Source organism: Capra hircus, chromosome 7 (assembly GCF_001704415.2).
Source record: "Capra hircus breed San Clemente chromosome 7, ASM170441v1, whole genome shotgun sequence".
In the NCBI taxonomy this organism is placed as follows: domain Eukaryota; kingdom Metazoa; phylum Chordata; class Mammalia; order Artiodactyla; family Bovidae; genus Capra; species Capra hircus.
The window spans coordinates 51,831,063-51,851,685 of NC_030814.1; the positions used below are offsets into that span (position 1 = coordinate 51,831,063).

A 20,623-nucleotide genomic window follows, 5' to 3' on the forward strand; every position below is an offset into this window, starting at 1 on the left:
CTGGGCATCCTAAGCGGGGCTGGAGGACCTGCGGGAGTAGGAGGAATGGCCTCTGCTGAATAGCCAGGGCAGAAGGAGGCAGACCCCTGCAGAGTGATGGGATAAGTGCCGCGGGATGCAGACGACTGTCGTAACAATAACGGATAAGACTAATTATAATATATCTTAGTGCTAAGTCCTTGTACTATGATACTGGTACTAATACTAATGTTATAAAAAACGCTAATTTTATAATAGCTATCAGCGAGCAGTCTGGATGCAAAGGCCAGGAGTGCAGTGGAAGGCAGCGTGCTGGGGTGAGGGGAAGGAATGACCTCTCAAGGAAGGAGCTCTCCTTCCACTTTCCCCTCCCACCCTCAAACTCTGCCCAGTCCTAGCTGATTCAGAGGGTGAGGTTAACCTCTTCCCACTCTTGTGTCTCCTTCCACACCGTGCATCTCAACTAGGGTAGAAAAGTGAATGGATTTAATACTCCCAAGGCTTTTGAGAAGGGTCGTGTTGGGAAAACTGCCCTGAGTTGCACTCCTCTGGGTGGGGAAGTCCTCAGATTATGTCTGCTTTTGGCCTGGAGCACTGTGGGCTGAAGTGACCCTCATGGTTGGAGACCAAAGTTACTCTCCTTTCCTCAGAATGACTCTCTATTCCCCAGTCCTACCTATATCTGTAAAATAATCTATGAATAATGTATTTGGAGGGAGAAATTAAATGGCTCTTTCCTTTTAACCCTGATGCCTTGGGTATTTAAGCCAAGGTTGAACCTCGATTTTTGCACATTAGCTCTGTTAGCTCCCTGGGGACTGGCTCTAGATCTCAGCTCTGTCTCAGACCCAACACCCTGCCCAGGCCTGGTGGAGAGCTGACATTCACAAAAAGCAAAATCAACTGGTCCCAGGAGTTCAACCATATGCCAGTGCTAAGAGCTCTGCATGTGTTATCTCTTTTAAAGTTTCCAACCACCTTATGAAGCAGGATGGTGCTTCATAATAATGGAAATTATTTTTCCGTTTTACAGATGAGGAAACCGAAGCTCAAGAGGCTGCCCTGAGCAGTGTTCAGGCTTGTTGACCCTTTGGCCTGGGAACAGTGTAGGGGGGAGGCAGAAAAGAGGTACAGAAGAAGAGACCAGACTGCTATGACGTCATAGGAATTGTCAGTTTTTCAGAGTAGAGGACATAGAGAAATGCTCTTGGAGGATGGGATGTGTCCACTCTGCACTGGGTGGGGGCCTGTGGTGCTCTCAGGGCGGGAAGCGCAGGATCCAACGAGATGATGACCACAATGTCCTCCTCCTGTCTCCCCTCCCCTCCTCTCTTGCAGGGGTGAACTCCTTCATGGTTTACATGGCCTACAAGGATTGGTATCAAGTGTCCAACACGGAGGTAACAACCCACCGTGTGTGGTTTGGGGTCTCTGGATGGGTTTCCTGTGGTGGCCAGTGACCTTGGCTATTGGCACGTGAGTCACTGTAGTTCATGTGGGAGAACGCTGGGCAAGACAGCTTCTTGAAGTCCTCACAGTCCATGCTACGTTTGCAGTAAGGTAGCAGGCAGGGTGCCAGGGGCAAGGCAGACTGGGAGCTAGAATTTCCACTGGGAGCAACTTTCTCCAAAGGACAATAGGAAGGGTGTGTCTAAATCTCCATCTAACTGACAAATTCTATGCCTCTCGGGAATTCAGGGCAAGTATAAATGCTCAGCCTTGCAGGATAAAGGAGGGCCATCTGCTCTTTGGGCTCGTCATACCAGCTTGCCTTTGACTTTCTTCCTATGAAATGCATGGGGTTGCTTGTTTTAGACAAACCTTAACTTCTCAGAAGAAATGCAAAACATGAATTTCCATACTTTCCAGCAAGGAGATGAAGCGTGGTCTGCCCTGAGAGGCTAAGAGACGGAGATTTCAGCTTTTGAGTTTGCTCCTGGCTGGCTGCAGTGCCTGTAGGGAGTGTTAAGAAGGATTTTGAAGCACTGTCTGAACTTAGTGGGAAATAATTCCATTTAAATGGAGACAGGGGTGGGGTTAGTATCGCTTTGTTAGGTGTTCTCCCTGTCTGCCTAGGAGACGTGATGGGTTTGCCTTCCGTAGACAGTTTCCGAGAGTTCCTAAAGTTCCTCTGGACTAGCTCTCCTCCTTGGCCTCTTTGGTGATGCATCTTTAGTCTGTATGTCTGCCCTGGTCACTTAATTCCTTTGGTTGATCCCATTTATTTTTTTCTTTTAATTATTTACTTATTTTGGCTGCACTGGGTCTTAGTTGTGGGATCTAGTTCCCTGACCAGGGATGGAACTCAGGTCCTCTTCATTAGAGTGTGGAGGCTTACCTACTGGACCACCAGGGAGGTCCCAACCCCATTTATTTTAGCTCCCGCTCTAGTCATGGGCCCGTGCACGCGGTTAACTAAAAGCATGGTGTCCTAGGGAGGTGACAAAGCCTCATTTCTGTTTCAGCTGTATGAGATCTTCACGTGTCTGGGAGAGCTGGGGGCCATCGCTCAGGTGCACGCTGAGAACGGGGACATCATTGCCCAGGTAACATGGCACAGCTCCCTGCAGTGCAGGGGCCCCTCAGGCCAGCATCTACCCTCCCATTTATTTTCTCATTTCTTCAGTGTTGCTGGAGCTCGCAAGCTCTAAACCCTTCTAAGCACTGTGCTAAAAACAGAACCTGGCCTCAAGGACCTCACGGTCTAGGAGGAGGAAGTATGACGGCAAATAGACAAGCAAGGGACAAGTATCAATCGAAGATGCTATTAAAGCATTCTGGGAGCCAGGGCAGATATCCTGGCAGAGGAGGTTCTCACATTGGGTCATTTGGTGGGAGAGCATCGCTGATTCTGTTTTGAAAGTGAGTCTGAGCTACATGACACGCTCTGTCCTAAAGAAAAACTCTTAAGACAGCATTTCTCAGAAGCTGGAAATCTGATCCAGGACTGCGTAACTCCTGGCCTTAGATAATGAAGAATTCACGTCTTGTGGGGATCAGATGTCCCACTGGTTTCCTAGAAATCATATTAAGCAACCCGAGGAAAGAGTGATGAAAGCAAGACCCCAAGGCCCAAACTGATCGTTTGTAAGGAAGTAGAGAGCACTTCTGTCTCCATCTCCTGGGGTGCTTAATGGGCTCAACGCACAGATGTGTCTTCGCCAGGGTCTGTTTATCTCAGAAGTGTTCAGGGTTGGCTTCCGCTGGGAGGAGGCGGCCAGCAAGGAGTGCCAGCTCTCTCAGTCCATTTGATAACATTAACAGCAAGAGCGCTTTATTCATTCTTCCCGAGAGTGCTCCCGAGTACTCTGTGCCAGGCACTAAGCTCTAGAGGGAGTCAGCACAGAGGCAGGCCAGCACTCTTGAGAGCTCAGGCTGTGCTGTAGAGGTTGTCCAGGACGTGGCGACGTGGTCAGGAGGGGTGTGGGGGCACATTGAGAAGCACCCTCATCTCAGCTTCTGCCACAGGTCCCATTGGACAGCACTTACTGATGTGTGCCGGGCCCTGGTCAGGGTTCTCGTATGTTCCCATCCAGGTCTTCACCCAATCCTTTCAGGATGGCACCAGCCTACCCCTGCTTCTACAGATGAGAACACTGAAGCTCTGAAGGGTGAGGTCACTGGCCCAGGGACCATAGCTAGTAAGTGGGAGAACTTAGTCTTAGCTTCTCAGGGGGTGTCCCTCCGCGGGCATTTCTACCCAGAGATGGAGAGAAGGTGCCCTCTCTACCCATCCAGCTGCAGGCTCCTGAAGAGACCAGCACCCGAGCTGTGCAGGCTGCAGCTGTCAGGCTTTCAGACTCTGAGTGCTGTCTCTCCAGGGGAGGAGGTGAGCTCAGAGTGCAGTCTCCACTCCCTTATGACCAACGAGGCTAATTAGTTGGGCCCCTGACAGCCCTCTCCCATGCCCCCCACACACCCAGATAATGAAGTCACTTTCCAAGGAGGCTCCAAATGCCTTGCTCCCATGGGAGGCATCCCAGAGGTGTTGGAGCTGTCACTTCTCTCCTCCCCATCCTCCAAGGTTTCAGGGGAGCGGCCAGATGCCCCAGCCCTCTCTCTAGATTCCCTCGCAGCCAGACTCCCTGCTTCTTCATGCTTGACTCTGTGGAGGCAGACAGGCTCCAACTCTCAGCCCCTTTCCAGCTTTCTCTGTGGCTTCTGAGCACAGAAGTGGCTCTAGTGTTTCCTGCCCACACCCTTCCCCCACCTTGGGCAGATCTGTTCTCCTCAGGAAAAGAATAAGGGTATTTTCCCCCCAATTGGAATGAGTTTCTCATGTGTGTTTATTAAATTCAGCTCGAGCTAAAAGATTTTATCACCTTGTTTAAATGGAGGCAGCTGCTGTGCTCAGAGCTTCTTGCTGCACTTTATGCAAAGTGACTAATGAGCGAGAAGAAATATTTCCTATGGCTACCAATAAGAGACGTTTTCAAAAGTTTCAGTAGCATCTTTAGCCAATCATCCAACAAATACCTACTGAATGCCTACTATGTGCCAAACCTTGGAGAGGGAAGGTGAAAAAGACAGGGTCCCTTTCTACATGGAGCAACCAAAACTGTGATGTAATTATAGCAGTGATGAGTACCTCAAAGAGGCCACACGTCCCCCACCCACATCAGGCAACATCCATGGGCCTTTACAGGCTATTCTTAACCATTGGGTTGTAGGGACCCCATGGTTTTGGGAATAGGTCATCCCAATGAGAACAGTGCTCTAGAATCAGCTATGGAGCTTAAAGAATGATCTCTGGGATTCTCTGAGCTCCAGAGATCCTGATTGGGGAGGTCCAAGTAGAACTCGGTCAAGTGTATCCTGGGAAAATTGGCTTGGTGATGGGAGTGCTCAGAGACCATTGCTTGAGCACGTTTCGTCCCGTGCATTGTCCAAACACTTTTGGACAATGTAGGAGTGAGAATGTTGCGTGAGACAGAAGATCCTTAGTTGAACGTATCATCCTTTGCGTGGCTTCACGAAGCAGTTCAGAGTCAAAACCCACCAGAGTTGGGAAGAAGAAATTGCGTTCAGTCCAAGCTTTGATGGGAGGGGAAGAATGAAAAGTGGAGGTGCTCTGCTGGCAGTGTCAGCCTCTGACCTTTTGTCAAATCCTGTAGAGCTGGAAGCAGTGACCATTTTACTTCTCGTGGCTGCCTATAGTAAATGCACCTTCCTTCCTCCAACTCCCTAAAATATTTAAGTGAATAAAAACATAAAAAAATAGTAAGTGTTCTTTTCCAGGGAGAAGGAATCCCTTCCTTTCTAAGCATCTCATAGTTTCTGGATGAGATACAGCCTTGTTCAGCTCACTCCTTCCTTTATCGCCTGTGTCACCAGAACGAGTTTCCTAGGAACTGGCCTCAGTGCTTAAGCATGAATGTCTGCAAAAATGCAGCTCTGCTGCTGAGGACTGGTGCCAGCTCCAATTAACCTAGCCACCTGCTTCTTCCAGAAAGCCAGCCAAGTCTGAGGAATTTAGCCATCAGTGACAAGGGGTAGAGAGATCCACAACCTAGTTAAATGGAATCTGACCAAAAGCCTAAGTCAGGTAATGCTGTATTTAGAGGCATTATTTTGTCTGGTTAAATGCTGAATCTGCTTATTGTAACCATCCATTTAAAGCATGAGAGTCTGAGGGGCTTATTAAAATGCAGAATCCTAGATTCTAACTCATATATTCTGATTTGGGTAGAGCAGACATCTGCACTTTTACAAAAGCAACTCAGGAGATTCTGATGCAGGCGGTGGGTGGACCATCTTTAGATTAGACTATTCCAGCATCACTTTTTCAAGCCTCAGTTCAGTTCAGTCACTCAGTTGTGTCCAGCTCTTTGCGACCCCATGGATTGCAGCGCACCAGGCTTCCTTGTCCATCACCAGCTCCCAGAGCTTGCTCAACCTCATGTCCATTGAGTCGGTGATGCCATCCAACCATCTCATCCTCTGCCATCCCCTTTGCCTCCTGTCTTCAATCTTTCCCAGCATCAGGGTCTTTTCCAGTGAGTCAATTCTTCCCATCATGTGGCCAAAGTATTAAGAGTTTCAGCTTCAGCATCAGTCCTGCCAGTGAATATTCAGGACTGATTTCCTTTAGGATGGACTGGTTTGAATTCCTTGCAGTCCAAAGGACTCTCAAGAGTCTTCTCCAACACTACAGTTCAAAGGCATCAATTCTTAAGCACTCAGCTTTCTTTATAGTTCAACTTTCACATCCATACATGACTACTGGAAAAACCACAGCTTTGACTAGATGGACCTTTGTTGGCAAAGTAACGTCTCTGTTTTTTAATATGCTGTCTAGGTTGCTCATAGCTTTTCTTCCAAGGAGTAAGCATCTTTTAATTTCATGGCTGCAGTCACCATCTGCAGTGATTTTGGAGCCCCCCAAAATAAAGTCTGTCACTGTTTCCATTGTTTCCCCATCTATTTGCCATGAAGTGATGGGACCAAATGCCATGATCTTAATTTTCTGCATATTGAACTTTAAGCCAACGTTTTCTCTCCTCTCTTTCACTCTCATCAAGAGGCTTTTTAGTTCTTCACTTCCTGCCATAAGGGTGGTGTCATCTGCATATCTGAGGTTATTGCTATTTCTCCCGGCAATCTTGATTCCAGCTTGTGCTTTATCCAGTCCATCATTTCTCCTGATGTACTCTACATATAAGTTAAATAAGCAGGGTGACAATATACAGCCTTGACATACTCCTTTTCCTATTTGGAACCAGTCTGTTGTTCCATGTCCAGTTCTAACTGTTGCTTCCTGACCTGCATACAGATTTCTCAAGAGACAGGTCAAGTAGCCTGGTATCCCCATCTCTCTTAGAATTTTCTACAGTTTATTGTGATCCACACAGTCAAAGGCTTTGGCATAGTCAATAAAGCAGAAATAGATGTTTTTCTGGAACTGTCTTGCTTTTTCGATTTTCCAACAGATGTCAGCAGTTTGATCTCTGGTTCCTCTGCCTTTTCTAAAACCAGCTTGAACATCTGGAAGTTCATGGTTCACATATTGCTGAAGCCTGGCTTGGAGAATTTTGGGCATTACTTTGCTAGTGTGTAAGACGAGTGCAGCTGTGTGGTAGTCTGAGCATTCTTTGGCATTGCCTTTCTTTGGGATTGGAATGAAAACTGACCTTTTCCAGTCCTTTGGCAACTGCTGAGTTTTTCAAATATGCTGGCATATTGAGTGCAGCACTTTCACAGCATCATCTTTCAGGATTTGAAAGAGCTCAACTGGAATTCCATCACCTCCACTCGCTTTGTTCGTAGTGATGCTTCCTAAGCTCCACTTGACTTCTCATTCTAGGATGTCTGGTTCTAGGTGAGTAATCACATCATCATGGTTATCTGGGTCATGAAGATCTTTTTTGTATAGTTCTTCCATGTTTTCTTGCCACCTCTTCTTAATATCTTCTGCTTCTGTTAGGTCCATACCATTTCTGTCCTTTATTGTGCCCATATTTGCATGAAATGTTCCCTCACACATTGTCGTCAGTCGTGTCTGACTGTGTGACCCCACAGAGGGCAGCCCACCAGGCTCCCCTGTCCCTGGGGTTCTCTAGGCAAGGACACTGGAGTGGGTTACCGTTTCCTTCTCCAATGCATGAAAGTGAAAAGTGAAAGTGAAGTCACTCAGTCATGTCCGACTCTTAGCGACTCCATGGACTGCAGCCCACCAGGCTCCTCCGTCCATGGGAGTTTCCAGGCAAGAGTACTGGAGTGGGGTGCCATTGCCTTCTTCGAAATGTTCCCTTGGTATCTCTCATTTTCTTGAAGAGACCTCTAGTCTTTCCCATTCTATTGTTTTCCTCTATTTCTTTGCATTGATCCCTGAGGAAGGCTTTTCTACCTCTCCTTGTTATTCTTTGGAACTCTGCATTAAAATGGGTTTATCTTTCCTTTTCTCCTTTGCCTTTTGCTTCTCTTCTTTTCACAAATGCTTGTAAGGCCTCCTCCGACAACCACTTTGCCTTTTTGCATTTCTTTTTTCTTGAGGATGGTCTTGATCACTGCCTCCTATACAATGTCACAAACCTCTGTCCATAGTTCATCAGGCACTCTGTCTCTCAGATCTAATCCCTTGAATCTATTTCTGACTTCCACTGTATAATCATAAGGGATTTGATTAAGTCACACCTGAATGGTCTAGTGGTTTTCCCTAGTTTCTACAATTAAGTCTGAATTTGGCCATAAGGAATTCATGATCTGAGCCACAGTCAGCTCCCAGTCTTGTTTTTGCTGACGTATAGAGCTTCTCCATCTTTGGCTGCAAAGAATATAATCAGTCTGATTTTGGTATTGACCATCTGGTAATGTCCATGTGTAGAGTCTCCTCTTGTGTTGTTGGAAGAGGGTGTTTGTTATTACCAGTGTGTTCTCTTGGCAGAACTCTGTTAGCCTTTGCCCTGCTTCATTCTGTAATCCAAGGCCAAATTTGCCTGTTATTCTTGACTTCCTACTTTTGCATTCCAATCCTCTATAATGAAAGGCATCTTTTTTGGATGTTAGTTCTAGAAGGTCTTGTAGATCTTCATAGAACAGTTCAACTTCAGCTTCTTCAGCATTACTTGTCGGGGCATAGTCTTGAATTGCTGTGACATTGAATGGTTTGCCTTGGGAATGAACAGAGATCATTCTGTCATTTTTGAGACTGCAAATACTGCCAAATACTGCCTTTGGACTCTTCTGTTGACTATGATGGCTACTCCATTTCTTCTCAGGGATTCTTGCCCACAGTAGTAGATATAATGTTCATCTGAGTTAAATTCACCCATTTCAGTCCATTTTAGTTCCCTGATTCCTAAAATGTTGATGTTCACTCTTGCCCTTTCCTGTTAGACCGCTTCTAAATTTCCTTGCTCTATGGACCTAACATTTTAGGTTCCTATGCAATATTGCTCTTTACAGCATCGGACTTTACTTCCATCACCAGTCACATTCACAACTGGGTATTGTTTTTGCTTTGGCTCTGTCTCTTTATTCTTTCTGGAGTTATTTTTCCACTGATCTCCAGTAGCATATTGGGCGCCTACTGACCTGGGGAGTTCATCTTTCAATGTCCTATGTTTTTGCCTTTTCATACTGTTTCATACTGTTTCAGGCCTCAGTTGAGCTCATATAAAAATTGTTCTCTATTCTTTTCTCATTCTAGGAGCAAACCCGGATGTTGGAAATGGGGATAACTGGCCCAGAAGGCCATGTACTGAGCAGACCAGAGGAGGTAATTTTCAGGAGCATGGGGGTGGGGTGGGGGGGTGGTTGGGGAGGTAGAGAGAGAAGTAGGAGCAATGGAGGCTCTTTTTGTTTTTCTTTTTTTATTAGCAGTGTCTTCCAGGAGACTCCTGTTATCACAGCAGCCTGGTTTATGGCCTGCTGCCCGTTTTATTTTAATTTTTTAAAACTTTATTTTATATTGGAGTATAGCTGATTAACAACATTGTGATAGTATCAGGTGGACAGCAAAGGGACTCAGCCATACAGATACATGTATCCATTCTGCCCCAAACTGCCCCCAGTCCGTGCTGCGACGCAACACTGGGTAGAGTTCCCTGTGCTGTGTGGTAGGACCTTGTTAGCCATTTAAGTGTCCTGTTGCCAATTTTATATTGTAATGTTTGCATCTAGCCCCTCCCTCAGCGCACATACATAAGGTGTGTGAACAAACTCTTTGAAAGGTGCTGGGACTCTGTAAAGGCCAGACAGACCTGGGATGTTTCTTCCAAAGACCATGTCTGATTGACCCAACTCAAGGCCCCTGAGAAAATTAGAAAGGAATGGAAGGAAAATACTTATTTCTGACCCCTGACCTCTCTAAAGAGAATAGAAGTCCGAGGGCACTCCACAGTGCCTCAGTAGGATTATATTTAAATAGCGGCAAATGTTTAGATCCATTCTTAATCCATGTGAAGCCCAGAGACGTTTCCACTTCTTCTTTTACTCCATATTCTATTTTGAGTCCTGCACAATATCAGCCATATTGATAGTGGGCTGAGTGGGTTTTTCATAGGCATGGTATCTGTTGATTTGCATATGGTGACAAGGACATCCAGGTACACGTTTCCCACATGTAAGATGCGTGCTGATTAGCATCACTGCTTAAGAGCTGAGGAATGAGTGAATGGTTACTAGTGGCTGATTGGCCATGTCTGGGCTGTCAGCAACTTCAGTGGCTGGCACAGGCCCAGAGCTGGGAACTGGCTACTATGCCTGAGAGCACATTGGCTTTCAGAGACCAGCCTGGCACCTGGAAGGAATTCCAGGCCCTCTGTGTCAGTGAAGTGAACCCTTTCCTGTTCTATCATTCCAAGCCTGGCATCCTGCAACAGGTAGGAGATGGATAAAGAAACAGTGGTACTTATATACAATGGTACATATATACAATGGAATATTACTCAGTCATAAAAAAGAAGGAATTTGAGTGAGTTCTAGTGAACTCACTAGTTGAATGGATGAATCTAGAGCCTGTTATACAGAGTGAAGTAAGTCAAAAAGAGAAAGACAAATATCATTTATTAATCATATATTAATATACGGGTTTTAGAAAAAACAGTATTGATGAACCTATTTGCAGGGGAGGAATGGAGATGCAGAGGTAGAGAACGAACTTGTGGACGCGGCAGGAAGGAGAGGGTGGGGCAAATGGAAAACATAGCATCGACGTATGCACACCATCATGTGTAAAATAGATAGCTGGGGAGAAGTTACTGTATAACACTGGGAGCCCAGCCTGGCATTCTGTGATGACCTTGAGGGGTGGGATGGGGGGAGGATAGGAGGGGATGTATATATAGTTATGGCTGATTCACGTTGTACAGCAGAAATGCACACAACATTATAAAGCAATTTTATTTCAATTAAAAAAAATTTTTAAAGACAGATAGGAGAAGGAACCACAACCAGAAATCACAATATTCCCATTGTTCATCTCTGTTAGGATCTTTTTAGAGAAAGAAAATGTAGCGCACGTAGAGAAAAGTATTCCTGTCCTAAAGGTGCAATGGATTTTCCCAAACTGAACACATGCAGTCACACAACTACCACCCAGCTGGAGAAACAGAACATTATCAGCACCCTAGAAACTCCTTGTTTGTAATGCTGTTTTTGTTGTTGGTTGAAATAATGTGTAATTTTGTGATCAAGGCTTTGGTCAAAGTGTTCCTGAAAAGTCTGTCTCCTGCATACCAAGTCCTTTCTCTGGGATACTTGCTTGTAGCTAGTGTTACACTCATTGCATATAACAGAGATCAATGTCCTTTCCCCGGTCTGAGTACTGGCTATTACTATTATGTAAAGAAGCTCAAGAGAGATGAAACCACTGGCCATCATGCTCGAAGGACTGGAAAACACCCAGTGTGAGCAGGCCAGGGTGATCAGCAGTTTGTGCAACTTTTCTTAAATGCTGGTCACTGTGGAGATGTGCTGGCAAGACAGAGTCCTACAGCAGCAGCCAGGGGATTTCTGAGCAAAGTCTATTTTTGTTCCTTGGTTTGTTTTTCCAACCCCCCCCATCCCACCCTTCCTCCCTGTTCCTGTCTCCTTTTTAGTAAAAAGCCTCTCAGCCATAGATCTCCACAGCCCTGGAAGCCCTTGTGGGTGAAGCTGGAGGGTGATGTAACCTTCCAAAGATAGTCGTGTTGTCAAGGTGCTGAAAACCCTGCAGTGCTCAGGGTGGCGGGGGTGGGTGGGGGGCGGATGAGATCAAAAAGGCTGGGGCTGTGGTCATGGGGGAGCTGGAGTGGTCAGCATAGGCATGAAGAAGGAGGCCTAGGCATATGAGGAGCAGCCCCTCTTGAGTTCAAAGCACACCTGGAGAGCATCTTGAGTGATGCTGTTCAGAGAGCTGAAGCCAAAGCTCAGAGATAGCTCCTGTGATGTCTGGGTGCTTCAGGAAGGTGGGCACAGTCACTTGTGCTGCGGGCTCCGGGATCTTGATCTTGCCACATGGAACAGAAAGCAGCCTGGAGGAGGCTAGCTGGACCAGCCAAGTGCTTAGAGTCTGTTTGCTAAGCCGCACCCACCAAGGGCAGTGACTGGTTTGCATTATAAAAGTATTAGGCATCTATCTGCAAGCTATTTTGATATTTTTTAAAGTGTTGGGCTGCATGGCTAACCAGAGTGTCATATTTATCCAAAAAGAAACTGTTGCCGATTGAAAGGAAAAATGCCAGCGTGTATGCTTTGGGCTGAATTGGACTAATGCGGGTTTTTGGTAGTAACGCAGGCTCTCTCTCTCTGGTCAGAAGCTGTCATCGGCCATACAGCCAAATAGCCAGCCTTCAGGGAACACTTGCCTTGTTCCAGGATTGGGCCTTACAGGATTGCCTTACAAGGATGAACTATTTTAGTCCTCTCAATAGCTCTGTATGTCAGGTCCTATTATTATCCCCACTTCACAGACGAGGAAACTGAGCCTTTGGGAAGTTGTGTAACATTCCTGAGGTTACCCAGCTTCTAAATGGCAGACTCAGGACTTGGACCCAACTCATGAGAAGAGGCCAAGCTCTAAGATCCTGCTTTGTTAATAGAACAGGGGAAGATTCATTATTTTGTACTTATTACAGTCAGTTATGTTGGTTGACATGTTAAAAAACATGACTTCTACATTAGGGTGGGCTGGAGGAGATCAGTAATAAAAAAAATCTTGGAGTTGAGAAGCCTAGGGATGATTAGTATAAGAAATGCCTGCAAGAACTGACCCATTGCTGACCATCCAGGAAAGGATTTAATACCTAGTAGCCTTCACTGGGGAGAAGACAATGGCACCCCACTCCAGTACTCTAGCCTGGAAAATCCCATGGATGGAAGAGCCTGGTAGGCTGCAATCCATGAGGACGCTAGGAGTCAGACACGACTAAGCGACTTCACTTTGACTTTTCACTTTCATGCATTGGAGAAGGAAATGGCAACCCACTCCAGTGTTCTTGCCTGGAGAATCCAGGGACAGGGGAGCCTGGCTGGTTTCTGTCTATGGGGTCGCACAGAGACGGACACGACTGAAGCGACTTAGCAGCAGCAGCCTTCACTGGGGGCTTCCCAGGTGGTGCTGGTGGTAAAGAACCCAGCTGCCAGTGCAGGAGATGTAAGAGATGGGGGTTTGATCCCTGGGTTGGGAAGATCCCCTGGAGGAGGGCATGGCAACCCACTCCAGTATTCTTGCCTGGAGAGAATTCCTTGGACAGAGGAGCCCGGCAGGCTACCATCCATAGGGTTGCAAAGAATTGGACATGACTGAAGCAACTTAGCATGCACACGGGCAGCCTTCGCTGGTTATTTATACATACTGCTGTTGGGGTTATGTTTTGCCCAGGGATTCTGTCCTGGGCAGATTGGGGAGCAAAGGCTTCCATTATGTGTGGCCCTTGTGATAATCACAGGAAGAGGAGAGAAGAGGCCATTGATGCAGTGCCCACTCTGGTCAGGCACTGCTCTCACCTAAATCCCCGGCTTACACATCCTGCTGATCTCCACTTCCCAGGAGAGGGGGGGGTCTGAGATGCCCAGTGAAGGGACAGAGTTGGAAGCCACAGATCTGAGGTTTGGATCCAGGGTTGTGGAGCTCCAGGTCCTCAAGGCTTATAACCTCTGTTTGGCACTGCATTCTCAGTCTGTGGAGGCCGGGGGTGGTGCTTGGAGACAGCCCTGTTCCCTTTGACTCCCAGGGATTGTTTCTTGCAGCTGGAAGCTGAGGCTGTGTTCCGCGCCATCACCATTGCTAGCCAAACCAACTGTCCTCTCTACATCACGAAGGTCATGAGCAAGAGTGCGGCCGACCTCATCTCGCAAGCCAGGAAAAAAGGTGATTTGGGCTCCAGAGATCTCAGAACCCTGAAAGAGCCATGTGACTCCTTCCTCCCAGCTGTCCTGTATCAGCAGTGCCTGTTTGGCTCATTGCCCTGCTCTCTGGGAAGCCCCTCATCCTTGTTAGTCCGTTGGATCCTTTCTGCCTCCTGCGTGGATGGCAGGATCTCAGGGTTTCTTCTGCTTGGCAGATGAGTAAACTGAGGTGCAGGAAGGGTAAGTAGTCTGCCCAAGATGATACAGCTTGAATCTGTTCTTTGGAGAGTTGCTACATCTTTTTTCTCCCTGTGATCTTTCACTGTCAGTTCGTATTATCTGAACTTTATAAATGGACATGTTAGTCAGGATTATATTGAGTGCAGCAGTCAGTATCCCAGCCAAACGGACTTAAACAATTATTGGCTGAAGGTGTTTTAGGCGTGGCTGGATCAAGGGATTTAAAAAATTCTATTATGGCTCTGTCACTCTTACGCCTTTCTGGACTCTGCTTTCTTCTTTCGGCTTTACCTTCAGTATGAACAGTGACGAGAATTAATGCTAAAACCTGCTGTTGTCCTCCACAGTTGGTGGGGGCATGATGAAGGAGTGGAGAATGTCTTTTCCAACAGCTCAAGCAAAAGTCCCCAGAAAGACTGCCATTGCGTTGGCTTGGGGCGTGGGTTCATCTCTGAACTGGTATCTGCTCCTGAGATGGGGTAATTGGCAAGGGTTGAGGGGAGGGAGTGCAGGGGTGCCCAGCCCCTGAGCCAAGCAGGTCAGCACAGGTTATTTCAGAGCAGGTGTTGAATGGGTCTCCATACGACATCCATCTACGGTGTGGCTGTCATGACCCCAAGCTCTGTAATCCAGACCTTCTGACGCCTGCTTCCTTTCTCCATGGCCGTTAACTTCGCTTCCTGTGCTCACCTTGTGCCAACCTCAAGTTCATCTTCATTTCAAAGCTTGGTTTCTTGCTCTCTGTTCTCCTCAGGGGCACCTTAATGGGCCCACTAGTGAACAGAGTGGGCTGAGACCTAGGGGCCGTAGGGGCTTGTGTTTAGTTGCAAGGGAGGATTTCCTAGGCCTGGCTATATGATCATGCCCGCCGTGTGCCGGTCGGGAGACCCACAATGAGTGACTCATTTCCCAAACTCAGAACTGGTCTGTGAAACTCCACATGTGAGTGTCTGAGGGGGATAAAAATAGTCCCAGCTGACTGACGGCCGAGTGTGTGGCTGCCCGGCCTTCCGGCCCAGGAGACCCTTTTCTTCTGGGAGGCGAAGCTTCCTAATTGCTCCGACAGCCTTTCTAGCTGGCTGATTCTGGGGCAGCCCCTGCCTTTCTCTGCTCACAGGAAGCCTGCTGGTTCTCCCTCAGCTTCTAAGTGTCTCCATATGATAAGGCGTGGCTGCTTCGCTGGGTATGAGTCATCGGGACAGAACCAGGAGAGCAGTCCAGTGCTCCTTATCCAATCTTCAAGAAGGGAAAAAAAGGGAAAAGGAGAAGGGGCCCCTGGCAGTGGGGGCTACTGTGCTTCCAGTGCAGGGGGAACCAGTTCTATCCCTAGTTGGGGAACTAAGATCCCACCTGCCATGGAGCCAAAAAGAGAAAGGAAAAGGAAAGTTCATGGAGGACACCCCCACACCTCTCCCCGGCCACCTACCATCCTCACCCTCTTGTGCCTTCTGCTGGTGGCTACATCCAGCCTGGAACCCATTCTTGGATGACCTGGGGGCTTCAACGACAGCGTGTTTCAGTTGTATGCTGAGTCTTATTTTAAATTTCATGTAGAAAAATTCTTCACCCTCAGCCTTTTGGATCATGACTCTAGCAAGGAGACCTGGTACAGCTTGGTCTCCAAGGTGGAAGGAAGGCATCATTTTAGTGATGAAAGACTGGCTGCTGAGATTGAAGCCAGTAAACATGTCATGAACTGTCATCCTCAGGGAAAGTCAGGAGCATTCAGAGCGAGAAGACAGAGTATGGCAGGATTCATTCTTCCCTCTGGACCAGAGGAGTTTAAGTCCTAGGGTGTTTAATCCCCAAGTGCTCTGTAGCATGTCTGCCTGCCTGCTCAGAATCAACATTAGGAATTTCAGTTTAGTGAGGGCCAACGCTATGCATTGCACTGAGAGAACTACTTCAAATGTATTGTCACGTAGAACTCACGAAGGACCCTGAGAATTTGGCATTTGTTGTCACCGTTTTTCCAGTGAGGAAATTGAAGCCCGTCTTGTCCAGAATCTCCCAGCTGGGAGAGGTAGACTCCAAAGCCAGTTGTAAATTATAATCTTTGCTTATTCCAGTCTTCCGTCTAAAGATAGTCCAAAGGGAGAGGTGTCCACATTTAAGTTTTTATTTCTCTTAATAGTATTTGAGGGCTTGCTTTTCATTTTTTCATTTCTTTATTGCTTTAGTTCAGTAAATATTTTTGGAGAGCCCTTGAAGTTCTCATTGGTCCTGTGTGGATCCTTCTCACTGCCATCCCAAGGAGCAGGAATATCTTGTGGAAATCATTGCTGTTGCTTCCTTATTTTGCACGTGGCTGACATTGCAAGTCAATCATGAGTGTTCTCTAGTAAGACCAGAGCATATTTAGAATTCTTCCCAATATAGGCAACCAAAACCATTTGATTAGAGTTGAAGCAAGGCAAAACCTGTAGTCTTGGCCATAGAGCTTTCTTAGATGTCCATTTTGTGGGGAATCTGAATGTGGAAGATGGAGCACCAAACTTAAAGAAGCCGAGGGCTGCACCAGCATCTTTAGCCCAAGAATCTGGCACAAAGACACTTGGTACCAACCCACCCTCTATGAGATGGCATTTCCCTTCTGTATCACCATCCCTTCTTTAAGAAGCTCAGCTTAGGTCAGTATGTGTTCCAGTATCTTTCCTCCTGTCGTCTGGTTTGGGCATTTCAGCCCCATATTCCAAAAACAGGGTCCTAGAAGCCAGCCTCATCTTTGCTGTGTCCCAGGTTGTTGGGTGTCCTTGAGAAAATTCCCTTGTTGTCATAGGTTAAGGAGTAACGAACAGGACGGAAAAAAGATCATGAGGCCTGTCATCCTTGGGAATGGGTTTTACTTTGTGGAGCCAAAGCGTGTCCATGCAGCAGCAGAATCTAGCAGTTCCCAGTGACGTGGGCACATATGGGGCTTTGGACTCTATAGTGGAAAGGAGTATGAGGCGTAAAGAAATGAGTTTTCCTTAGCATCTCCCAAGTGCCAGACACTCTGTGTATGCCAAACCCTTCATTTTCACGAGGCTGGGAAGTAGACATTGTCTTATGTGATCAATTCCAGGACTGATTTATTCCACATTTTCACATTCCTGAAATGGGGATGAATCTTATAGTTAATGTATATATTTTTTCTTTTGCTTCAAATTTTAATTTACCTCAAAATTTGAGAAGAAATGCTGCATTTTGTGGGGCCTCCCAGGTGGCTCCATGGTAAAGAATCTGCCTGCCAATGCAGGAAACATGGGTTCAATCCCTGCGTCAGAAAGGTTTCCCTGGAGAAGGAAATGGCAGTCCACTCCAGTTTTCTAGCCTGGAAAATCCCATGGACAGAGGGGCCTAGAGTCCGTAGGGTCGCAAAGAGTCGGACACGCCTGAGCCATTGAGCAGGAGAGCATGCTGCATCTTGCAACCAGTGGCTTCTACCAAATACAAATGGTTCCCATTTAGAAGATAGAAAAGCAAAGGCTTAGGAAATCTGGGAATGTGTGCTTGAACCCCACCTGCCTGACTTCAGAGCCTTGAGAAGGCTGAGTAGGGGCCATGATTATCTTAGCCAGTCCCAGGAGCAGCACATACATTATGCAAACCCATTGCCTCTCACCCACCCCTTCCAGGAAACGTGGTCTTTGGTGAGCCCATCACTGCCAGCCTGGGCACAGATGGGACCCATTACTGGAGCAAGAACTGGGCCAAGGCGGCTGCATTTGTGACATCCCCACCTCTGAGTCCTGACCCGACCACTCCAGACTACATCAACTCCTTGCTGGCCAGGTTGGTGCAGAATGACAAGCAGTGGATGTTGCGTGGAAACGTCTTAGGGCCAATGGAATGGAGACCAGGGCCACCCATCCATCAGCTAGACTAGAGTCTGCAGTAAGAAAAGCACATTGGGAATTCCCCTGCAGTGCTGAGCACAGACAACGGGCTCTCGGCCATTGTATTTTAAAAGATACTCTGGTAATCATTTTAGTAATGGTAACAGCAGTTAATACACATTGTATGCCAAGCACTAGGGTGAGATTACACATGTGATCTCAATGTTCCTTACAACAAACATCACCCTGAGTGAGGAACTATCATCACTGTTTTACAGATTGAGCCAACTGGAGGTCCAGGAAACAAAAAATCACTTCCCTAGTTTTAACAGCTGGTCATGAGGACCACCGAACCAAAATTATAGGGAGACTTGTTTGCTGCTGCCCTCTATGGATAAGTCCCATCACTCGTCTGGGTCCCTTTTTTACTGTTACATAAGAAGTGATCTAATCCACTCCCCTCATTTTCCAGATGGGGTAACTGAGTCCCAGGGAGTGAAAGAAATCACCCAAGTTCACAGTTGGCAAGAGGGAGGGGAAGGATTCCAAACTCAATGCACAGCACTCCACATCCTTACCCTAGACCCTTGTTTCTGGGCCCCTGGGGAGCCTCTAGTCTCCTTGTTCACATGCATCTCTTTCCTTGGCCAGTGGAGACCTGCAGCTCTCTGGGAGTGCCCACTGCACCTTCAGCACTGCCCAGAAAGCCATCGGGAAGGACAACTTCACCGCCATTCCCGAAGGCACCAACGGTGTGGAGGAGCGCATGTCTGTCATCTGGGACAAGGCTGTGGTGAGGATGGAGGTCACAGGAGGGCAGCTGAGGCCAGATCAGAGTGTCTGCTCCTTGCTCCTCTCCACCCCTGGGGGCGCTGGGTGTGCAGATGAGGCCTCGTACCTGCCCAGGTATCTCTGGAACCAGGTGGTTTGTGAATGTCCCTTCTAGAGTGATGAGTCCCGAGGGCTGGGTTCTCAGGAGGCCTCCTAGATTGTGAAGGACTACGAATTGGTGGTGCTAGTGGTAAAGAATCAGCCTGTCAACGCAGGAGACGTAAGAGATGGTTCGATCCCTGGGTTGGGAAGATCCCCTGGAGAACAGCCTGGCAACCCACTCCAGTACTCTCACCTGGAGAATCCCATGGACAGAGGAGCCTGGCGAGCTACAGTCCATAGGGTGGCAAAGAGTTAGAGATGACTGAAGCAACTTAGCACGCATGCACGTGAACCAGAAACACATCCTTCATCTGATGGTACGAATAAAGGATTGGCTATAATCCTTTGACATGATAGGTGAGGGGTCTGTGACCAAAACTCAAGTCATTTGCTCACCAAGAACGGCCTGCGCTGGGCTGTGTGGTCATCCAGAGTGTACAGGTAATTGTCAGAGTCTTCTGGCAAAGTGGTGTGGTTTTACTTTCCTTGTTAACATCACAGAAGCTGACAAAAAACATAGCCATGCAAATGAAGTCACTTCCTAAGATTTGACTGACCTTTATAAAACTCATTATTAAGTTGATCACTTCCCTCTGTTTTATTTAAAAAATCCTAGACACTCATTTCAGAGCCAAATAAAATACACATCTATACCATGTAATCCAAGTTTCCTTTTTTTTTCCCCCTCTTGGTTCCCAGGAAGGTCAAAACTAGATTTTAAACTAAATTCTTCTTTCCTTACCCAAGCTTTCTGTTTTGAAAAGGGGGAAAGTATAAATATTTTTGTCTCTTCTCATATAAACTTTTTTCATCTTTTCTTACATTTTTATGTATTTATGAGTATATGTGTATATATATTTATTTTGGCACTATCTGGAACTGCTAAAAGGTAATACATATCTGAAAATTACTCACATGATACCTGCTGAATAAAGAACACTTGGAAACCACAGAAAAGTTCACACATTAAAAAAAAAACCACTCAGAATTCCATAACCCAGGGATAACCATTGTTTCATTTGGGCAAGGTTCTTCCATATTTATTGGGTGCCTATGCAAATAGAAATATCTAAAATATGGGCTCACAGTTACATTTGCTTTTACTTTGAAATCTCTATAATCCCTTTTGGACTTAGAAGGGATAAATAAGTAAGTAAATGTATGTACATATCTGGAAAAAACATGCATACTTCCAGAGCAGTAAATTCCATCCTAAGCCATGCAGCCATGCATTTGTCCATTTTGTCTGGGTGATCCGGACAGCCCAGAGCTACAGCTGATTCTTCTGTAGCTGGGGTGGACTTCTGTGCTCACCACTTCTGAAGCCCCTCTTTGTATTTCTGGGCCTAAGCCCACCCAGTGAGCTACAGAATCATTGGAAGGACTGATATTGAAGCTGAAACTCTTAATACTTTGGCCACCTGATGTGAAGAGCTGACTCATTTGAAAAGACCCTGATACTGGGAAAGATTGAGGGCAGGAGGAGAAGATGAGATGGTTGGATGGCATCACTGACTCAATGGACATGAGTTTGAGTAAACTCTGGGAATTGGTGATGGGCAGGGAGGCCTGGCGTGCTGCAGTCCTTGGGGTCGCAAAGAGTTGGACACGACTGAGGGACTAAACTGAACTGAACTGTGGTCACCCTGCTCTGAACTCAGAAGCCCTGGAAGGACCATTTTGTGTGTGTGTGTGTATTTTTACAGGCCACAGGGAAGATGGATGAAAACCAGTTTGTGGCTGTGACAAGCACAAATGCTGCCAAGATTTTCAATCTGTATCCTCGCAAGGGAAGAATATCCGTGGGCTCTGACAGCGACCTGGTGATCTGGGATCCAGATGCTGTCAAGATCGTCTCTGCCAAGAACCACCAGTCGGTATGG

At 46.9% G+C, this 20,623-nt stretch overlaps 1 protein-coding gene across 3 annotated transcripts in view; it reads left to right on the plus strand.

Moving 5' to 3' along the window:
• The window catches only part of DPYSL3 (dihydropyrimidinase like 3), a 114,821-nt gene that overhangs the window by 84,402 nt on the left and 9,796 nt on the right, over positions 1-20,623 (plus strand). For all 3 annotated transcript variants that reach the window (XM_018050185.1, XM_018050187.1, XM_018050186.1), the window contains 7 exons: positions 1,318-1,379; positions 2,445-2,525; positions 9,128-9,196; positions 13,651-13,771; positions 17,607-17,763; positions 18,459-18,600; positions 20,447-20,617. In XM_018050185.1, the coding sequence (XP_017905674.1) occupies positions 1,318-1,379; positions 2,445-2,525; positions 9,128-9,196; positions 13,651-13,771; positions 17,607-17,763; positions 18,459-18,600; positions 20,447-20,617 (803 nt within the window). The remainder of the gene's footprint in view (positions 1-1,317; positions 1,380-2,444; positions 2,526-9,127; positions 9,197-13,650; positions 13,772-17,606; positions 17,764-18,458; positions 18,601-20,446; positions 20,618-20,623) is intronic.